This window comes from Dendropsophus ebraccatus, chromosome 1 (genome assembly GCF_027789765.1).
Source record: "Dendropsophus ebraccatus isolate aDenEbr1 chromosome 1, aDenEbr1.pat, whole genome shotgun sequence".
NCBI classification, from domain to species: Eukaryota; Metazoa; Chordata; class Amphibia; order Anura; family Hylidae; genus Dendropsophus; species Dendropsophus ebraccatus.
Window position 1 is genome coordinate 198,021,205 of NC_091454.1, and position 21,818 is coordinate 198,043,022.

The following is a 21,818-nucleotide window of genomic DNA, read 5'->3' on the forward strand; positions in this document are numbered from 1 at the left end:
CTCTCTTCTGACCATAAAGTTAAAAATTCTGATATTTTCGTATTAAATGTTAGTTGTACTTAAAGCGACTCTGTAACCACAATTAGAGCCCTCCAAACCACTTGTACCTTCAGATAGTTGCTTTTAATCCCAGATCTGTCCTGGGGTCCGTTTGGCAGGTGATGCAGTTATTGTCCTAAAAAATAACTTTTACACTTACAGCCCCGTGCCCTACAGGCGTGGCTTAGAATATCTGTGCCCTAACTTTGCACCACCCCTCCGTCACTCCTCCCCACCCTCTTCATCATTAGGAATGCCACTGGAACATTTTCTCCATGCTGAACATTGCACAGGTGCCTTAACAATCCAGCCCATGTGCCGTGCTCACACAGGTGGGGAATAGGAGGCAATCTGCCTGGAGCATTCCTAATGATGAAGAGGATGGGGAGGAGAGACGGAGGGGTGGTGCAAAGTTAGGGCACAGATACTCCCGTTTGGCACGGGCTGCAAGTTTAAAAGTTGTTTTTCAGGACAATAACTGCATCACCTGCTGAACATACCACAGGACAGATCTTGGATTAAAAGCAGATATCCGAAGGTACAAGTGTTTTTATTGTTTTGTTTTGTTTTGTTTTTTTTGGGGGGGGGGGGGGGTCAGATTGTGGGTACAGAGTAGTTTTAAAGTATCACCTTCAATTCTAAAAAATTCCATTGGGGTCTAGGTGCTTATCCCCATTTTGGGAGCACAACAGTGGACGATCCCATAGACTTACTATAGTAGACAGACAGAGCTAACACTTGCTTTAGTGATCAGTGCCGGTGTTTGTACACCCAGACCTTGGCCGATTAAAACCTTTGACGTTTTTACGACATGTGTAAAGTTCCCATTTAACACTGAACACACATCTATACTCTATATAAGAGAGGATCCCGAAAAAAGACGCCTGCTCTGGTGAATCGTGTTCATTTGTAAAGTGCGCGTACGTCACTTAACCTGGGAAGAGATGGCACCAAGGTGCATTATGGGTAAGGGGACAAACTGGCAATTCTGATGGCAATGGGGGGCCTACACAATATTAGGCAGGTGGTTGTCATGTTATGGATGATAACATCTATAAAAAGAAATTACGGCTCTGGTTAAGGCTCCGTGTGGCAAAAATATGATTACAGGAATATATGGAGTGATATTATGGAGGTGTGAGCTTCGGTCCACAATATGGCGCCCAATATAGCCCTGTATTCTCTACTGTATTGTATCAGGTTTGTTTCATTAGATAGACATGCTATAAGTTTTCATAAAGCCTGCATACTGGCCATGTATGACCTAATAAGATGCACTTCTACCATACCCCAGCAGTTTGACTCCCCATTATAAGGCGCACACTCATAGTACAGTAGCTTCATAGGTAGATATACCTCACTGTAGTAACGCAGGTGCATTACATCGTTTTACCACTAGAGGTCGCAAAAGCGCCTCGGTTTCCCTCCTCTTTTCAAAGCTATTTACGACCTTCCCAACATGGCCGACTGCACACGACGTCGCCCGGTGATTACGTAAGCGTCAGCACGCGGCGGGGACAGCTGAAAGAAGAGCTGCAGTGGCGGGAGCTGCAGGAGGGTGAGGATTGTGGGCTATGGTTACAAGCTGAGGGGGACTTCAAGTGCCAGCATGATAATATACAGGGCTATCAGTGGCTTGTGGCTGTTGTAGAAGCAGAAGTCCCACCGTGCATTGTACTGGTTAGTTTGGCATGCTGGGACTTGTAGTGTCACATGTCATACAGTACTGTGATCAGTGCCTCTAGTACAGTGGTCTCCATTTTGTAACTGTGGGGTACTACAACTCCCAGCATGCACTGGTTACACTGATTGGATGCACTAGATGCAGTGTATTATATCCTGCTGCATGACTTCTCACTGTCTAATGCAGGGATGGGGAACCTTGGCCCTCCAGCTGGTGCAAAACTACAATTCCCATCATGCCTGGACAGCCAAAGCGACGCTTACTGCAGGACATACAGCAGCTGATAAGTACTGGAAGATTAGAGATTTTTAAATGGAAGCAAATTACAAATCTTTATAACTTTCTGACACTAGTTGATTTAAAAGAAAAGAACTACCCCTTTAAAGAGTTAGCGGGTAGCAGTAATATACAGCTGTGTGTTAGTGACGCCACAAAAGATTCAGTTAGTAGTAGCCCTATAACTATAATACGGCACAGATCTCAGGTTACCTAAGCCCCTGTAGTACAGGACTGGGTCCTTAGGGGGCGCTCACACCGCTCTCATGCAATGGTATAGTCATAGCATGATGTGTATAACAAACCAATAAAGTATTCTGATAAAGAATTCTCTTACGTCACAGGTTGGCATCATGTTCTCGGATCTAGCCGTCAGTCAGGGGCCTGGACTGCTGTCACCTCCATCTGAAGCACCTGCCACCTTTACCAGAGTGTCCAACACCCAGTACACCAATCGCTCTGAGAGCTACCGACTGGGAGAGCGCACCTTCACCCGCCAGTATGCCCACATCTATGCCACCCGACTACTGAAGATGAGGCCACTACTTATAGAGTGCGCCAAGAAGAAATGGGGTATGTGCGTATGACTGCAGGGGGGTCTATAGCAGTGCTTCTCAAACTTTTTCTACTGGAGCCTCACCCAACAGACCAAGGCAATGCCTGGGCCTCACCCGACTGACCAAGAGGGTGCCTGGGCCTCACCATCTGTGGTGAAAGTCCATTTAAAAGCTGAAAATAATGCTAGGGCTCCTTTCACTCATCTCCCAAGCTCTATATGCTAATAAAGCAAGTACAAAATATATTAATAATGTTGCTAAAATGGAGATTTCTGCAAACAGCAAAAGGACTGTGCAGATCATAGTTACTTTGTGAAAACTGGCTCCCCAGCTGGGCTTCACCAACAACTAGGGGGCGCCTCACAGTTTGAGAAGCACTGATCTATAGTGTCCTATGTTTTCTGTCATTTAAAAAAAACTTGTCCTAGGACAGGTCAAAACTTTTCACATGTCTCTAGGATATGTACAAATAGTTTTTTTAGGGTATATTCACACGAACATTCTCGCTGCGAGACCGGCAGGTCCTGGCAGTTCCCACAAACTATATACTCGCTGCGGTCTGAACGACCGCAGCGAGTATGTAATTCTGCCGCCCTTAACCCCTTCTGCTCCCGCCTGGCTCCCCCGCTGTAACATACATTACCTGTCCTCGCTGCACGGGTCCGGCGTCCTGCTCTCCCGTCCGGCCAATCAGTATGTTGCCCAGCCGCAGCCACTGATTGGCCGGACGGGAGAGCAGGACACCGGACCCGTGCAGCGAGGACAGGTAATGTATACAGAGCAGGAGCGGAGCGGGAGCAGAAGGGGTTAAGGGCGGCAGAATTACATACTCGCTGCGGTCGTTCAGACCGCAGCGAGTATAGTTTGTGGGAACTGCCAGGACCTGCCGGGCTCGCAGCGAGAATCTCGCTGCAAGACCGTTCGTGTGAATATACCCTTAAAGGGACTATTTAGTGCCTATTTAAATAGTTATCCGAGTGTTACTGTAGCTGCATGATGTTTCCATTCAATTGACTGAGACTAGATGGGCAAGATTACTTCACAGATTCTAGTAAAGGTGAAGGAGCGTGTACATACATCACACTGCAACCAGCTGGTCTGAGGGGGAGAGAATGTGTATATGTTGCAGTGAAATGAAAGAATCCAGGGATTTGATCAAATCCTGGGAAATAATGGAATGACCGCACCGTTCCATCGTTTCCCTAGGGAATTGATCAAATCACTGACCCCTTTCAGGGAAATGACGGAATGAACGATCGAGGAGTCGCCCGGCTCTATGTTTGGCGTGGGAGGAGGACGGGGGAGCAGAGCGGCACGCCTCCCTGACAGGCATATGGCGGCGGGGCGGACGGGAACTCCTGGCAGGCGCGGAGGTGGACGGGGGATCAGAGCAGCACACTTCCCCGGCAGGCATATGGCGGCAGTGCGGACGGGGGAGCAGAGTGGTCCACCTCCCCAGCAGGCATATGGCGGCAGGGCGGACGGGGAGCAGAACAGCACACCTCCCGGCAGGCATACAGCACTGGGGCTGGCGGGGAGCAGAGCGGACAGGCCAGGGGAGCAGGAGGTATGTCGCAGGGCGGGGTGGACAGGACCGGAGGCGGACAGGGAGCAGAGCAGCACACCTCCCTGCAGACTTATGGCGTCGGGGGCCAGAGCGGACAGGCCGGGGGAGCATGAGGCGTGTAGCAGGGAAAACGAGCAAACGGGTAACAGAGGCAGCGGAGGTGCACAGGGAGCAGAGCGAACAGGCCGGGGGAGCAGAGAGGCGATCTGGTTAGCAAATTCTATGTCGCAGGGGGAAATTCTATTGTTCATTCCATAATTTTTCTGAAAGGGGTCAGTGATTTGATCAATTCCCTAGAGAAGTGATGGAACGGCGCGGTCATTCCATCATTTCCTGGGATTTGATTAAATCCCTGATTCTATCATTTCACTGCAACATATATAGGAACATCATTGTATTTGGTGCTGGAGCATTGATAAGTGCAAGCACTGTGTATTTGAATCACCGATCTCACTTAACCTGCCCCATATGTTTACCTACAGGTGAGGATATAGCCATACGGAAGTTATGTGAGCTCCAGGCGGCTGAGAGGTGCTGTGTGGTAGGAACGCTGTTTAAGTCCATGGAGCTGCAGCCGTCCATCCTGCGGGAGATCAGTGAAGAGGTATAGGCACTTTCCGTGTCTGCCTTCACTTTTTCATATTTCATACAGTCTTTATTTTCCTTCTTTTATCCGTATAGTTGTCCAGTTTTAGGAAAACATGGCTGCTTTCAACTTCAAACTGCATGATACCTCTGTGTCTGTTCAGTCGGACACCTGTCTGTCTGTCTGTTCAGTCTGACACCTGTCTGTCTGTTCAGTCTGAATTCTGGCTCTGGACATAGATCCTGGTCCCAGAGGTGGCACCCGCTTTTACCAGAGGAACTTCAGAGAAAAAAAGTGTTTTCATATCACCTGATGCCAGAAAGTTATACAGATTTCTAAATGTATTGAAAAATCTCCAGCCATCCAGTACTTATCAGCTGCTGTATGTCCTGCAGAAAGTGGTGTATTCTTTCCAGTCTGACACACTGCTCTCTTCTGCCACCTCTGTCCATGTCAGGAACTGTCCGGAGCAGCAGCAAATCCCCATAGAAAACCTCTCTTGCTCTGCACAGTTCCTGACATGGACAGAGGTGGCAGCAGAGAGCACTGTGTCAGACTGGAAAGAATACGCCACTTGCTGCAGGACATACAGCAGCTGATAAGTAGTGGAAGCCTGGAGATTGTTTAAATAAAAGTAAGTTACCTACCTGTATAACTTTTTGACACCAGTTGATTACATCAATATTTCTAGCATATGCTGTCACTTTGCGATGACTGGTGTTTCCCCACTTCCACAATATGACTGACATAACATTTACAGATTGGTACAATGCAAACCTAAAGCCATAAGGTGCAATGAGATGTCTCCATACAGTTCTATATGCAATTTGTCCTAGCTGTGCTCTGATGTCACAGGGACGCATCCAAATGTAGTAGTATTAAAGGAGAAGTCTGGCGAAAATTTTTATAAAAGTATTGTATTGCCCCCCCCCAAAGTTTTACAAATCCCCAATATACACTTATTACAAGAAATGCTTATAAAGTGCTTTTTTCCCTGCACTTACCACTGCATCAAGGCTTCACTTCCTGGATAACATGGTGATGTCACGACCTGACTCCCAGAGCTGTGCGGGCTGTGGCTGCTGGAGAGGATGATGGCAGGGGGACACTGAGGGACACAGGGCACTGGAGGGACACTGAGCATCCACCTGCCATCATCCTCTCCAGCAGCCACAGCCCGCACAGCTCTGGGAGTCAGGTCGTGACATCACCATGTTATCCAGGAAGTGACATCACCATGTTATCCAGGAAGTGACATCACCATGTTATCCAGGAAGTGACATCACCATGTTATCCAGGAAGTGAAGCCTTGATGCAGTAGTAAGTGCAGGAAAAAAAGCTATTTATAAGCATTTCCCATAATAAGTGTATATTGGGGATTTGTATAACTTTTGGGGGGCAATACAATACTTTAATATAAATTTTCGCCGGACCTCTCCTTTAATGGGGATGGGTGACCTGTGACCTCCACTAATAGTTAGAATAAAGTGGCCCCTGGTGCTGTACACCTTGCACAAAGCCATTCACTTGGTAGTCACGAGATTACCACATGTGCACATTTTGTTGAAGGCGACGCCATTAAGTTTATCAGAACATAGATTACTTTCAACACGTCTTGGAATGGAGTCATTGAGTTCAATGGAGCAGCCAACAACATAGTTCTCAGATGTGGCAATCCTTTGTCGTGCTTTCTGACACTCATCCAGAGCACATTGTTATCATAGGAGGGAGGCGCTGCCCTAACTAAACACCCAGCCCCCCTGACTGACGGCTTGGCTTTGTTTTCACTGATTCATACTTTAAGGCATTTACTGTAATTGAATCAAGATTTATAAAAAATCTCTGTATAAACATTGCAAAGTCTAATTCACAAACAAGATTATATATATTCAGGGGTAGCTGCCTTTCAGAGCCACGCTGCTTCTATATAGAGCAGGGATTGGGCAACCTTCGTCCCTCCAGTGGTTGCAAAACTACAACTCCCATCATGCCTGGACAGCTAAAGCTTAGTGTCACTGTCGATTACATTTTTTGCAGAAATCACTGTCGTTTACATTTTTTGCAGAAATCAACAGTACAGGCGAGTTTAACCCCTTAACGACATCGGGCGTACACTTACGCCCCCGTTGCCTGGGCTTTAACGCAACAGGGCGTAAATGTACGCCCGCGGTTTCCCCGATCGCTGACGATCGCCGCTATTGGCTGATCGATTCAGATCAGCCAATAGCGGCGATCGGCACCTTTCCGGGTCATCGATGACCCGAAAAAAAATGGCGGTCGGTGCTGTCCGAGGACGGCACCGACCGCCATTACTGTAAAAAGTAATGGTGGTCACGGTGCCACCGGCCCGATCGCCGTGAACGGCTAAAGGCCGGTGGCATGGCGATCAAAGTCCCCAAATGTAATAAATACCTGCTCTGGACCCCTTAGCTAGGTAGCTGAGGGGTCCAGAGCAGGTATTTGTACATTACTCACCTGTCCCGGGGTCCCGATCGGCGTCTTCCGGGTTCGCGGCGTCCTCGTCTTCTCGTCGGGTCTTCGGCTTCTTCCGTGGGGCCCCGTTCGGCTTTTTTCGGCTCCAGCGTCGTCTTTTTCCGGATTTTGCGCTCTGCTGCCCTCTAGTGGCTGATAAGTGTAATACACTTATCAGCAGCTATAGGGATGTTCAGAATGTAGTAAAAGTTTTTTTTTTTTTCTTCTATTTTCCGCACCCTATCGCCGCTGAGTGTTGATCAGCATCGCACGAAAGTGCGCTGGTAATCTGCAACTCCTCCTTTTTGGCGTAGGGTGTTTTTTTTTTCTATATCCTACTGCCACGGTCTGCTGATAAATGCCGCACTTATGTGCGCCACTTATCGGCAACACCATTTTTGGCGTAGGTTTTTTTTTTTATATATACTTACTGTAAAAAAACACGTAAAAAAAAACATTACACTACACTACATTGAATAAAGTTTGACACTACAACACTACATACCCCATATACCAATCTCCATGTAAAAGTGGCCCCCTGGCGTGTTTTCGGTATCAGACGCATACGTTATTATTGCCTCCGACACCGAAACAGCCAGTGAGGATGAATGGGGGGATCCTTTTTTCCCCCATTCACCCTCATCCTGATCATCCAGTGACGTGTCTGGGGGTAGCGTAGCGTACGCTGCCCCCCAAACACGTCTTTTCCGCCAGTACCGTCCCAATAAGAGATGACGGTATGGCGTGAAATTCTCCAAACTCTGTGAGAGTACCTCAGGGTACACTTACAGATTTAGGGTACGTGCACACTGCGGAATGGCGAAGGATAACCCTTTATGCATTCCGCAGCTGGCACCCGCCGGCGGACTAATGCAGGCGTGTGTCTCCACCCGTGTCATAGACTCCATCCTATGCACAGGCGGATTCCATCGTCCATCCAAAGAATGAACACATTGGACGGAAAGCGTAATCCGCCCGTGCATAGAATGGAGTCTGACACGTGTGGAGACGCCCGAATCCAGCCCACAGATGCCCCCCCCCCATCCTCGGAGTTAGTGGGGAGATCATTCGGGAACTGATCTTCCCACTGCTGGATAAAGGTCACTACCTGTACGGGGATAACTTTTATACCAGCACCCCCTCTTCCGGTCCCTCGCTGCCCGAGCTACTGTAGCTTGCGGCAAGATCCGAAAATATCAGAAGCAGTAATAGAGCCCTAATATTTAGCAGCCATGGAGCGGACCCAGCGCTTCTGGATATGAAGGACCCCGTATCGCACCATTTTCCTGTGTGACGCCTGTCCTGATCACCCCGGCCTCTGCATACTGGATCGCTCCAAGGCGCACCACACGTCATTGGAGTTCTACATTATCTAAATTCTGTCCCAGTCGGGAAGGAATTTTTCCCCTGTGATGAGGCTACTGTCGTCTGCCTCATGAGGGTTTTTTGCCTTCCTCTGGATCAACACAGGTTGAGTTTGATGGACACCTGTCATTTTCAACCTTATAAACTAATAATTGGCCTAATACCCCCAAATAAATTAGAATTGTCCCTTTTCCCCAGCTAAATAGGTATGGCCGCCATTCCCATTAGAGGATGCCATGATGCAATTACAAAGCCTCTGTGCCGCCAGGACAGTAGAAACCTCCCCCCCCCCCCCCCCCCAAGTGACCCCATTCTGGAAACTACACCCCATAAGGAATCTAACAAGGGGGGCAGCGGGGATATGGCCCCCTGGTGACGGCCACATTTGGGACGTGAAAATGAAAAAAATGGTATTTTTTATTTTCACACCACATATTCTACATATGTGCCCGTCACCAGTGGGGTCCATATCCTTACTGCACCCCTTGTTAGATTCCATATGGGGTGTAGTTTCCATAATGGGGTCACTTGTGGGGGTTTTCTACTGTCCTGGCCGCACAGGAGCTTTGTAATTGCGACATGGCCTCCATCCTCCATTCCAGCCTCTAAATGGCGCTCTGTCCCTTTGGTGGCTTGCCCTGTGCCCATATGGCGTATTATGTCCATATGTGGGGTATTTTCGTACTCAGGGGAAATTACCCTACAAGTTTTGCATTTATTTTCTTTTTTAACCCCTTGTGGAAATGGAAAAAATCAAGGCTAGACCAACATTTAGTGTAATTTTTTTAAAATTTTTTACTCTAAATCATTGATCTTGTCATGATTTTTTCATTTTCACAAGGGGCTAAAAGATAAAAAAAAATTTACCCTGAGTACGGAAATACCCCACCTGTGGACATAAAGCGCCATGCGGGTGCAGGGTAAGCCTCCGAAGGGAAGGAGCGCCATTTGGCTTTTGGAGGCTGGAATGGATTTCGAGGGGCCATGTTGCATTCAAAAGGCCCCTGTGTTGCCAAGACAGTTGAAACCCCCCACAAGTGACCCCATTATGGAAACTACACCCCTCAAGGAATGTAACAAGGGGTGTAGTCAGCATATGGACCCCACTGGTGACGGGCACAAATGTGGAACAATGTGGCGTGAAAATGAAATATTACATTTTTTACACTATAATGTTGGTCTAGCCTTGAATTTATCATTTTCACAAGGGGTTAAAAGAGAAAAAAAAACCAAAATATGTAGAGCAATTCCGTAAATATGTAGAGAGTCCGTAAATACCCCACATGTGGACATAAAGTGCCATGTGGGCGCAGGGCAAGCCTCTCAAGGTAAGGAGCGCCATTTGGATTTTGGAGGTTGGATTTGGCTAGAATGGATGATGAACGCCATGTCGCATTTACAGAGCCCTCGTGCTGCCAAAACACTGTAAACCCCCCACAAGTGACCCCATTCTGGAAACTACACCCCTCAGGGAATCTAACAAGGGGTGCAGTGAGGATATGGACCCCTTGATGACGGGCACATTTGTGCCATGACAGTGAAAAAAATTAAAATTTTCACTTTCACGTCACATTATTCAACATTTGTGCCCGTCACCAGTGGGGTCCATATGCTCACTGCCCCCCTTGTTAGATTCCTTGAGGGGTGTAGTTTCCAGAATGGGGTCACTTGTGGGGGGTTTCCAGTGTCTTGGCAGCACGAGGGCTCTGTAAATGCGACATGGCCCTTGAAATCCATTACAGTAAAATCCAGCTTCCAAAAGCCAGTTGGCGCTCCTTCCCTTTGGAGGCTCGTCCTGCGCCCGCTTCGCACTTTATGTCAACATGTGGGGTATTTCCGTACTTGGGAGAAACTGCGCTACACGTTTTGTGTTTTTTTTTTTTTTTCCTTTTATCCCTTTGGGAAAATGAAAAATTGAAGGCTAGAACAACGTTTTAGTGTAAAAAAATATTTTTTTCTTTTTTCACGCCATATTCGGAAAATCTGTGAAGCACCTGTGGGGTCCAGATGCTCACCGCACCCCTTGTTACATTCCTTGAGGGGTGCAGTTTTCTAAATGGTGTCCCTTTAGGGGTGTTTTTTAGGTTTTGCCACCCCAGAGCCTCTGCCAACCTGAAGTGGTACGGTCAAAAATGACCAAATATAACGGAGGCGTTGAAATTCACTAGGCGCTCCTTTGTATCTGAGGCTTGTGGTTGCGTCAAATAGCGCAATAGGGCCACATATGGGGTATTTCTATAAACTGCAGAAACGGAGCAATCAATATTGGGGTGCATTTCTCTGGTAATAGGTTTATAATTATGAAAAATATTGGATTACAACAAAATCTCTGCAGAGAAAATTAAAATTTTCAAATTTCTTACACACTTAGCTTTAATTTCTGTGACTCCCCTAAAGGGTTAAAACACTTTCTGGATATGCTTTTGCAGAGTGTTCGGGGTGCAGTTTCTGAAATGGGGTGCTTTGTGGGGCTTTCTAACATACAGGACCCTCAAATACACTTTAAAGGGAACCTGTCACCCCCCGTGCCGGGGTGACAGGCTCCCGACCCCCCGTTAGAGCCCCTTATACTTACCTAATCCCGCCGGGTCCCGCTTCTGGAGGTGGTCGGGTGACGGAGATCTCAGCCGCTGCAGCCCGGCGCGCGCGCTGAGAGATGAGTCCAACGCTCATAGAGAATGACGGAGCGCTGGACTCTCCTGTCATTCTCTATGGGTGTTGGACTCATCTCTCAGCGCGCGCCGGGCTGCAGCGGCTGAGATCTTCATCACCCGACCGGATCCAGAAGCGGGACCCGGCGGGATTAGGTGAGTATAGGGGGCTCTAACGGGGGGTCGGGAGCCTGTCACCCCGGCACGGGGGGTGACAGGTTCCCTTTAAACCTGAACAGGTCCCTAAAAATATCTGATTTTGAAATTTTACAGAAAATTTGGAAATTTGCTGCTTATGTTTTAAGCTTTCTATTGTCTAAAAAAAATGAAAGATAGTTTAATAAATGCCGCCAACATAAAGTAGACATGTTGCTAATGCTATTTAATATATAATTTATGTGGCATAACCATTTTCTGTATAGGCAAAAAAGTTTCAAAGTTGGAAAAATGCTTTTTTTCACAATTTTTCACGTTATTTTGGGTTTTTTCATAAAGATTTGTTATAAGTATCGACTCCAATTTACCAGAAATGTGAAGTACAATATGTCACGAGAAAACAATCTCAGAATCAGCCAGATAGGTAAAAGCATCCCGAAGTTATTAATGAATAAAGTGACACTGGTCAAATTCATAAAATTTGTCTCTGTCCTTAAGACCATTTCAGGCACTGTCCTTAAGGGGTTAAGAAACTTTGGAATTGGGTTTATTAGCCGAAAAATGCATTTTTATCATGAAAAAGCAGAGATGAGGCACCAAAACAGGACAACAAAGAGTTAATTTACAGCGACATCACCGGGCTATCTTCTCTTACCTCTGAATACCGGCTTTCACACAGCTCCCTCTGTGTAATCCTTTGTTCTCTGCTGGTGACTAATCTCCCTCCTCCCCCCTTCCCTCTCCATAGGTTACACAGGGCCCAACTGATGTAAAAAGAGTCGAGATTTCCTGATAATGAGCCGTCAATGAGAGAGAGGAGGGGGGGAGGGGGGACCTGGGGAAAGTCTGTTTGAATGCAGATAATGGCATATTTGCCATTTGTACTATTGATTTCTGCAAAAAAAAAAAAAAAAAGACAGTGACACTTTAAAGAGGATATACCATCAGCTACATCCTCCTTAATCTGACCCAGGGATAGAACGTGGCGCGGTTCCCGTGTACGGCACCGTTCCTTCAACGGGTCTCGGGCCGGAGCTGAAGCACAGGAGGCGGGCTGGTTTCATTGTCATCCTGTTTCATTGTCTCTAGCACAATCTCCTGCCTCAACCTGCAAGGCTGAAATATATCAGTGATTCAGATGAACTGATACTGGAAGACGAGCTCCAGAGGATTCGGCTGGAGGGGGCCACCGACGTGCAGATGTTTGTGACCGGTGAGTGTCTCCAGCCTGCAACAACATGCTACATCGGCGCTGCGTGATGCTTACCAGTTATGATAATACGTGTAGTTGTCACAATGTGCATGGATTCTGTTATATCTGGTAGTACGTTATTGTAAATTAAAGGGATTATCCAGGATTATGAATAGCACAGCTACTTTTTAGGAAAAACCACCCCACCACCCCTGTCCTCAGGCTGTGTGTAGTATTACAATGCAGCTCCAAGCACTTCAATAGAACTGAGCAGCAATAACCACACCTAAACTGAGGACAGGAGAGGCGCTGTTTTGTGTTTTTCTAAGCCTTTAAAGGCCATCTCTTCCTTAGACAATCTCTACTTGTCCCTTATTAATATGACCATTAAGTAGATGCTTTGACAATAAGATGATAGCAAACTGTTCCCTTGCTTGGTGCCCCCAGTGATCAGCTGTTATTTGTTGACAAACCTGTCAGTAAGTGTTTGATTTCCCATCAGCGCCACCACTGGGAGAACTATGAATTACACAAGGCAGTCTGTGTAATGCATTACAGGTCATGGCCAGGAAACAATGCTCTTTGGAACTGCTCTTCTCTCTAGCCAAGACATGAGGGTCTTCAACATGGCGTCAATCATCCTTAAAAGGGAACTATCAGTAGGTTAGACAAATCTAACCTGCTCAGAGCTCCCTTGTGAGCATGGGGCCCGGAGGATGAAGGTATGGCTCTTACCTTCATCCACGGTGCCGTTCCTGTGCAGTTTATTTTAATTCTTCTGCCCGGTAAGCCATTAGGAGCACTGGGGACGGGGATTATCAATGGCGCCCTATTAATAATCATGGAGGGGTGGGAGGCAGTGCAGATTGGTGCTCGGGGGGCTGTAGCCCCATCCCCAGTGCTCCTAACCGCTTAGTGGGCAAAGGATTTCAGAATGAACAGTATGGGAACTGCGCAGAGGATGAAGGTAAGAAACTAATAGAGTGTATGAAAGTGATTTCTCTAAAGTAGACCACTCCTTTCATCTTTGTAAAGTATTTACGGTTATAGGCAGAACCATTAAACATTGGAAATTATCCAATTGGAGTAAAGTAGAATTTGTATCTATGAAATGAGTGAACCTGGTCGTGCTGCATTTGATTACTGGTGGCTGAAGAAGTTGGATGCAGCCCTATGGCTGCCTGGAGAGTCCATAGGCTGTATCCATGTTTCCCAGGACTCTCTAGGACGTCATCCAACTCTAGCCACCAGTAATCAAATACCCCTCGCTCGGGTGTGCTTGAGGTTTGCTCATCTCTAGTATCTATGTATTTGTATACCATTTCCCTTCCCTCTTCCCTCTCGCAGCATGCAATCTCACATGTCAGACTGATGGTCAGATGCTGCAGCTGCATCCCCCTCCTCCTCCTGCTCTTTATCAGCTTAATAACACCTATCATCTTTGTGCTCTCCCAGGTGCTGTGATAGCAGTCATCGGTGCAGAAGATGATGCTGGAAAATTCACAGTAGAAGATTTCTGCTTGGCTTCCCTTCCCTTACAGTCTCCTCTTCCAGATTTAGAAGAAGACAGGTGGGTTCCCCCTTTTCTAGGTAGCATCCAGAAGTCCACTCTCCCTTCTCTATATGTACTCTGATGACAGATTATTATTTTTTTTAAGTTATTTTTCATAAAAGCAAACTATGCAAAACCACAATTATTCTGCCGCCAACCTCGGGCACTTGGAATGTGTTGTAGAAACACGCCGAGCAATTTCTTCTGGCCGTCTCCATGGTTTTCTGTCTGTGTAATATTCATATCGGGCAAGGTAGAAAGAAAAGTCAACACTAAATCCTAAAAACACATATAACTTAAAGCTACAGAATAAGAATCCGGAGCTCGGTAAAGACAATGGCTGTGGAGTAGGTAAACAGTCATTTAGTCATCCCGGGGATGAACACCAGACTCTGATGTGTCTTGAAAGGTTTGGCTCGGTGCCTGATTTTGTGGACCAGTGAACTTATAATCATAAGACTTCAGTTTTGGGAAAGTACAAAGAAAAGCTTTCTCATGAGGGATTTGCAAATAAGAAGCCAAGTAATTGAACACACATGCACTCTGCTCTCTGATCCAGTTTTTTAATGCATTCAAGAGATCACGAGCCACTGGGGGCCGCGTATGCATCTAAAGTACATAGAGGAAAATTACTGGGGTTGGCCACAGGAATCAGTCAGACATGTCTACCCTCATCTCTCCTCTAACCGGAATCTGCTTGGTTGTAATCAACATCACATTTTATAAGTGCACAGTGATATAGGCCCCATAGAGTGCAGAGCTGTATATAAGATCAGTCCAAATGAGCTCTACTGTCAATGCAAGAATAGTCTTTTAGAAAGTCTGGCTGAAGCTGCAAGGATGCTAGTGCCAGTAGGAGGCGCCAGAGCAACACTTATTATATATATATATTTTTCCACCAGTGCATTGCATGGCCTATAAGACTCCACACACCATCTTCTCTTATAGAGAAACTTTGCACCCTTTAAAATCGTGAACCATAGTATTTCAGTTTAACACCACCACTTTGGTCTTGCTGACCATTCCCCCCTCTGTGTTGTAGTCTTCTCTTACCGATTTGCTTGGCTCTTCTAGGTATGTGTTGCTGACATCAGGTTTGGGCCTCGGAGGTGGCAGTGGGGAAAGCCTCCTGGGGTTGCAGTTGCTTCTTGACATGGTGACCGGACAGGCAGGGGCAGAAGAGGAGCAGGGCTGCGCTGCTCGGATATCTCGTGTCATCCTTGCTGGAAACCTGCTCAGTCAGAACACTCAGGGCAAGGACTCTCTCAATAAGGTAAAAGGTATCAGGCCTAGTAGCTGAGGTTTTTGATAACCAATTTATATATATAAGGTATTCCTAATGCTATAATGATAGTGACAGACTACAGGGGTTATTGCAACGTAATCTCTTTAAAGGATAAGCAATAACTAGCTGAACAGTGGGGTCTGATAGCTGGACAAGAATGGAAACCCTGTTTCCCAAAGTTAAAAGGTATCTGTCACTGTTTATGTATATACTAGTGACAGAAATTCTGAACAGATCGGTGTATCACTTAAATCATTCTGTTCAACCGTTCTCCTAATATGCAGGAGAATAGGATTCTTGCCACACCCCTTCCCCGCCCTCCAGCTGCTGATTGACAGTTGACTGCCTATACACAGCATGGATAGATAATTGGCAGCCGGTGGATGAAGTATTCTGCTTCTCATGAATATCTAGGACTACTGGGCTCATGCACATAATGGAGAGGACTACTTACTGTCCATGTTATTCAGGAGGATATCTCTGGATCAGCTGCACAGAACAATGTAAGTGATACATCATTCTGTTCAGCTTCTCTGACACTGGTTTATGCTACTTTTAGATAGGAAAGCATATATCTACTGACAGAGTCTCTTTAAAGTAGCAGCAATATGCCAGCTCGGCTACCACTTTAAACAAATTCATTTTCTGTGGAACTTTAAAACATTGGTCAACACTGTAAGGGTCCCCCGTTCTTATGATCGGCGGGGGTCACGGTGGTCACACTTCAACTGACCAGCTAGTTGTTCCCTTTCCTGTACATAGGAGATAACTTTTAATATTGGGATAATCCTTTTTAATAATAATCTGTGTAAAATGCTGAGGCTTCCAACCAAAATCCTACAAGGATAATTATTATTTTCCCCAGAGATGGCGCCTCCCCTGTCCATAGGCTGTGACAGGTATTGCAAGTTTAACCTCATTCACTTAAAGTAAAACTATGGTTTTTAGATGTCGCAAAAAAGTTATGAAGTTTACATTGGTCGGCAGCCCAGCGCATACATGACCCTCAGCAATGTCAAGACCGCAAAGAAAACTTTTAATTGAAAACTATGGAAGTTGTCCAGGGGACAGAAACAGTCCAGTCTGAGACATCATTGGCGGTCACGCTATTTCTTTATTGCTGACAGGTTGTGAGATTTGGCTTCCTAAGCAGGAAGTGACCGGGGCAACAGATCTGTTCCTAGAGGCAGTCTCCATGCCTTGTGAAGAGCTGTCAATTGACACTGACATTAAGAAGCTGAAATGCCTTTTTTAGGTCACAACACCTTTTGATTCAGTTCCTCCTCAGGGGATCATAAAGATGCTTTTATATATTGTCATTCAAGAGAAGGCGTTATCTATACCTGTATTGTTTCTATATTCTTCAGGCTAAGTATCTGAGTAAGAAGACCCAGGCAGCGAGTGTGGAGGCTGTGAAGATGCTTGATGAAATCCTGCTCCAGCTCAGTGTAAGTGTCGGCGCACGCAGTTTTCTCTACTATAACTGCTTTGCCAACCATCCAACGTGATTACGGTATGTGTGCAGACGATGTGCCATGGACCGGCGTCATAGAATCAGTTTCAATCTTGACACTACTGTACAGACTCATCACTGTATTGAAACCGTACAGTAGCGCAAAGATTTTAACTGATTTAGAGCTCCTGTCATAATAAATCACGATGCGTTCCGTTCCGCAGCACATTGTCCATGCACGTAAGTGCCCCCTATGTATGCAAAAACATTTCTACAGCTGAAGAGATGAGCTGGAGAGATGAGCCCCCTGTCCAGTTATGTTGTTACCAGATCAGCCTTTCTTAATGCGAAATCCATTGAGAGCTACATATAGCGTTCAGTGGTCTTGGGGTTGTTGCAGACCTTGATAAGCTCTGCAGTCTTTGACAGCAGGCTGTATCCTAATATATTTTAGCCCTTGTTATAGGAGGAATAAAAATGAATGTAATATTAAAGGGGAACTCCAGGTAGAGGTTAAAAAAAATGAAACTTCTGTAGAAGCATATAGCATTACTTACCTGTCTATCCCAGTTTTGAAACTACCAAAAATCCATTTGTTTTGGGGGGTTTGCTCTGTTTTGTGTTTCTCTCCTTCCTGGTTTGGCATTTCCCAGAATGCAATGCTTTCCCTCATGTGATCATCACAGCCCCCCCTGCCCAATCACAATCAGTAAAATTAGTGCAGCAGCTGTTTCTGGCCAGACAGAGATGATGAGTCACTCAGGGGATTGGTTTATCCAGCCAAGCCTCCTGTGACATCACGCCCTGCCCCCTGTCTGCATCATCAGCAAACACACACAATGTGAGACAGAGGCATGGAAGATTTGTTTCCTAAGGTGGGAGAGCAGAAGGAGCAGGAGACATTGTGGATTGGCACAGGGGCCATTTTTCTTCACTTCCTGGATTTCTATCAGCTACCAGTGTGGCAGAACCGCACAGATACGGTAATACATTGTATAGGCACATCTATATAACTTTTAATGTACTTTTAATAGAAAACAAGTTTTTCTTATCCGGAGTTCCCCTTTAAACGGTCTCTTCTCTGTCCGCAGACCTCTGTCTTTGTGGATGTCATGCCCGGCGCCTTTGATCCTACAAACTACATCCTTCCTCAGCAGCCCCTGCACCGCTGTATGTTTCCTCAGTCCGCACCATTTTCCACTCTTCAGCTGGTAACAAACCCCTATGAAGCAGAAATTGATGGTGTCAGGTACTTATTGGAGCACTACAGGATGTTATCATTGGTGTCTATATCATCTGTAGCACTGGTGTCAAACTCCTGGCTCTCCAACTGTTGCAAAACTACAATTCCCATCATGCCTGGACAGCCAAAGCTTTCTCTGTGGCAGATCAGGCATGATGGGAATTGTAGTTTTGTAATAGCTGAAAGGCCTCTAGTTTGACACCCCTGATCTATAGCGTAGTGTGACAGTCTGATATTTCGGCAGGTTTCTGGGCTCGGCTGGTCAAAACATCAGTGATATATACAAGTACTCCAGCATGCAGGATTATCTGGAGATCCTGGAATGGACACTGCAAGTGGGGCACATGTGTCCTACTGCTCCGGATACTTTAGGTAAGGTGGAATAGATGGATTATATAACACAACAAAGTATATAGCAACATTAGTACGAGCCTCAGCATTCAGTTATTTTTTTTTTATTGCTTTGAAACACAAGCAATTATAACTTTACTTGCCCCATAAAATATGCAGGTCATGTGTGGAGATATGCATTACATTGCTTATAGGTATATAGCCATACTTTCCCATAGGGCTGGGCGATTAATCGAATTAATTCGATTAATCGCCCAGACAGTTAGAATCGATTTGATTTTTTGTGAAAATCGTAAATTCGATTTTCACAAAAAATCATTGCGGGCGGCGCGGTAAAGTGTGGGGTCCGGAGAGAGTTGCAGGACGGCGCGGTGAGGTGCAGGGCCGGCGGTCAGGAGAGATGTGGTATCGGCGGCTCCAGCCTCTTCACAGAGCCGCGGCTGACCTCTCCCGCCCCTTACACGTTAGTGCCGCGCTGAGCTGCGTCCCGCTCTCTTCCTGTCACACGTGCAGGTCCCGTTCTGTGGAGGAGGCGGCAGGGATCGCAGCAGAAGGAGAGAACGTCGCTGCCCGCTGTACAGCTCCAGGACCCGCAGCGACGTTCTCTCCTTCTGCTGCGATCCCTGCCGCCTCCTCCACAGAACAGGACCTGCACGTGTGACAGGAAGAGAGCGGGACGCAGCTCAGCGCGGCACTAACGTGTAAGGGGCGGGAGAGGTCAGCCGCGGCTCTGTGAAGAGGCTGGAGCCGCCGGTACCACATCTCTCCTGACTGCCGGCCCTGCACCTCACCGCGCAGTCCTGACACTTTACCACGCCTGCCTAGTCCCCCTCAGCTGCCCCATACCCCCTCAGTGTCCCCTCAGCTGCCCCATACCCTCTCAGTGTCCCCTCAGCTGCCCCATACCCCCTCAGTGTCCCCTCAGCTGCCCCATACCCCCTCAGCTGCCCCATACCCCCTCAGTGTCCCCTCAGCTGCCCCATACCCCTGAGTGACCCCCAGCCGGCTTCATATCCCTCAGTGACCCCCAGCCTGCCCCATACCCCTCAGTGACCCCCAGCCTGCCCCATACCCCTCAGTGACCCCCAGCCTGCCTCATACCCCTCAGTGACCCTTAGCCTGCCCCATACCCCTCAGTGACCCTTAGCCTGCTTCATACCCCTCAGTGACCCCCAGCCTGCCTCATACCCCTCAGTGACCCCCAGCCTGCCCCATACCCACTCAGTGACCCCCAGTCCACCCCATACCCCCTCAGTAGTACTACTACACCCATCATCTATACCTGTACTACTACCACACTCCTCATCTTTACCTGTACTATTACACCCCTTATCCACTATACCCTCACTACTACTCCCTACCTAGATGAAGGCACAAAGAAGATCGCCTATACTATATGGGGGCACAGAGTACATAGGGCACATATTTGGGAAAACTACTTATATGGGGCACACAATGTGTTTGTCTACTACATGGGGGCACAGGAGGAGCACTGTTACACTGGGAAACAATATAGTTGTCTCAAACGTCAATAAAATCGTATCTGATGCTGCAGGGAGAAAAATGTCCTATTTATTTAGCAAAAACAAAAAAATCGAGATTTAAATCGAGAATCGTCCAAAATTTTTTAAAAATCGAGATTTTATTTTTTGGCCATATCGCCCAGCCCTACTTTCCCATGACTGATTTATATACAGGTGAAACACGGGGGAATTGGGTAGTAAGTGTTTGTAACACTAAGGGTACTATTACACAAAGCAATTTTTTAAACAATCTCAAACGACCGCTATTGCGAACGGCCTGAAATCGTTCGCCCAATTACAAGGAACGACGATTGTTACTCATGATCGGTCGTCTTGTCGCTGCTACTGTGAAAGACCGAATGATGTCTTATTCCATGCAAATGATCAACAATAAATATAGGTCCAAATTCTATCAAACGACTAACAATTTCTTGTTGGTTCTTTAATCGTTGTCTGCTATTACACGAAACGATTATCATTCAAATCCGAACGATCTAACGATTTTTCAAACGATAATCGTTCTGTGTAATAAGGCCCTTAGGCAAGCTCTTTTCATATGCTTTATTATTGCATATCATAGGTGGGTATCCACTGATAAGGACCCCCTGTTTCCATGAGCCAGAGGAGAGACCTTGACTGTCCATGTATTACACAAACCTTACACTTTCATTTGCGATCAGCCAAGTGGATGTTGGACCGATAACTATTCCTTCATACTCAGCAGATCATTCATAAGTTTCCATAAGTTGATGGTCTTCCATTGTTCCCTTGCAGCAGTTTTGATACATTTCCCTCCATGTTTTCCTATAAATAGATCTGTTTGTATCCTCTTTGCAGGTTGCTATCCGTTCTACAAGTCAGACCCGTTCATTCTGCACTCTTGTCCCCATGTGTATTTTTGTGGAAGCGCCCCGAAGTTTAGCTGCAAAGAGGTCACAGGTATGTACTAATAATTGACTGTCACATCAAGCTTCTTATCTCTCCCATGGATAGTTAATCTTGTTATAAACCCTTTAAGAAATTGTGTGTGCAACATTATACATCAATGCCTGTGATCATGTGATTCTGTATTCACTAACATAGTATATGATGTATGTTCACCCCCCAGGATCTGAGGGTCAAAGGGTTCTTCTCCTTACTGTGCCAGACTTCAGTAGCACACAGACAGCCTGCCTGGTAAACCTCCGTACACTGCAATGTCAACCAATATGCTTCTCCGGATTCAGTGCGGATGATGAGTCATGTGACTGACTTGAAATATTTTCATCTCCAAAAGACTGCGTTTTCTCCATCTCTGAGCCTCAGCAACTTAGACGATGATACTGATATATTAGAAAGTAGAAAAATCACCATCCTATAGATTTCAACTGATTACTGTTACAGCAGCATTGCTATCCGTACACGGCAGCCCTGCTGTCCATGCACGGCAGCCCTGCTATCCATGCACATCACTTTTGCTGATTTTGCTGATTGTTCTTGTTTCATAAACCTGGGTGGGAGATCATGTTAGGAGTCTCAGACTTGTCATCATCAGAAGGATACGTGGGTGATTGTGGAGTAAGAAAAGGACAGAGCTATGACCACCATGAGAGCAGTGTCCGGGATCTTCAAGTCCCTATTCTGTGCAGGTTGCATGCGATATGTCACTGTGCTGACACTTGTATCAAACATATAAGCGCTTAAATCAGATCTATCTGGCAACAAGATTTCCTTACAGAATTCAAAACAAGAATTGAATTTCCCATGTTAGCTGCTCCATAACTGTAAATGTATATGTCAGGTTTATATGTTTAGTTTACTTTTGTGTGTATTGTATTTTTATACTTATGACATTGAGTGAGAAAATAAAACATTCTCTCTCTTAAA

General features: G+C 46.3%; 1 protein-coding gene across 1 annotated transcript; it reads left to right on the forward strand.

Moving 5' to 3' along the window:
• Window positions 1–1,497: 1,497 nt before the first annotated feature.
• On the forward strand, window positions 1,498–21,807 carry POLD2 (DNA polymerase delta 2, accessory subunit). The gene is made up of 11 exons (XM_069944267.1): window positions 1,498–1,597; window positions 2,344–2,572; window positions 4,606–4,727; window positions 12,443–12,566; window positions 14,001–14,115; window positions 15,172–15,370; window positions 16,750–16,830; window positions 17,927–18,084; window positions 18,323–18,450; window positions 20,790–20,891; window positions 21,061–21,807. The coding sequence occupies exons 2-11, from the start codon at window positions 2,353–2,355 to the stop codon at window positions 21,201–21,203; spliced, it is 1,392 nt and encodes a 463-aa protein (XP_069800368.1). The 5' UTR covers window positions 1,498–1,597; window positions 2,344–2,352; the 3' UTR covers window positions 21,204–21,807.
• Window positions 21,808–21,818: the final 11 nt, after the last annotated feature.

Excerpts from the sequence above, each read along its gene's own strand:
- POLD2 (XM_069944267.1), top strand. The coding sequence starts at position 2,353 with ATGTTCTCGGATCTAGCCGTCAGTCAGGGGCCTGGACTGCTGTCACCT. Across the intron at positions 16,831-17,926 it reads AAATCCTGCTCCAGCTCAGT|ACCTCTGTCTTTGTGGATGT; the intron begins GTAAGTGTCGGC and ends CTCTGTCCGCAG. Across the intron at positions 18,085-18,322 it reads GCAGAAATTGATGGTGTCAG|GTTTCTGGGCTCGGCTGGTC; the intron begins GTACTTATTGGA and ends ATATTTCGGCAG.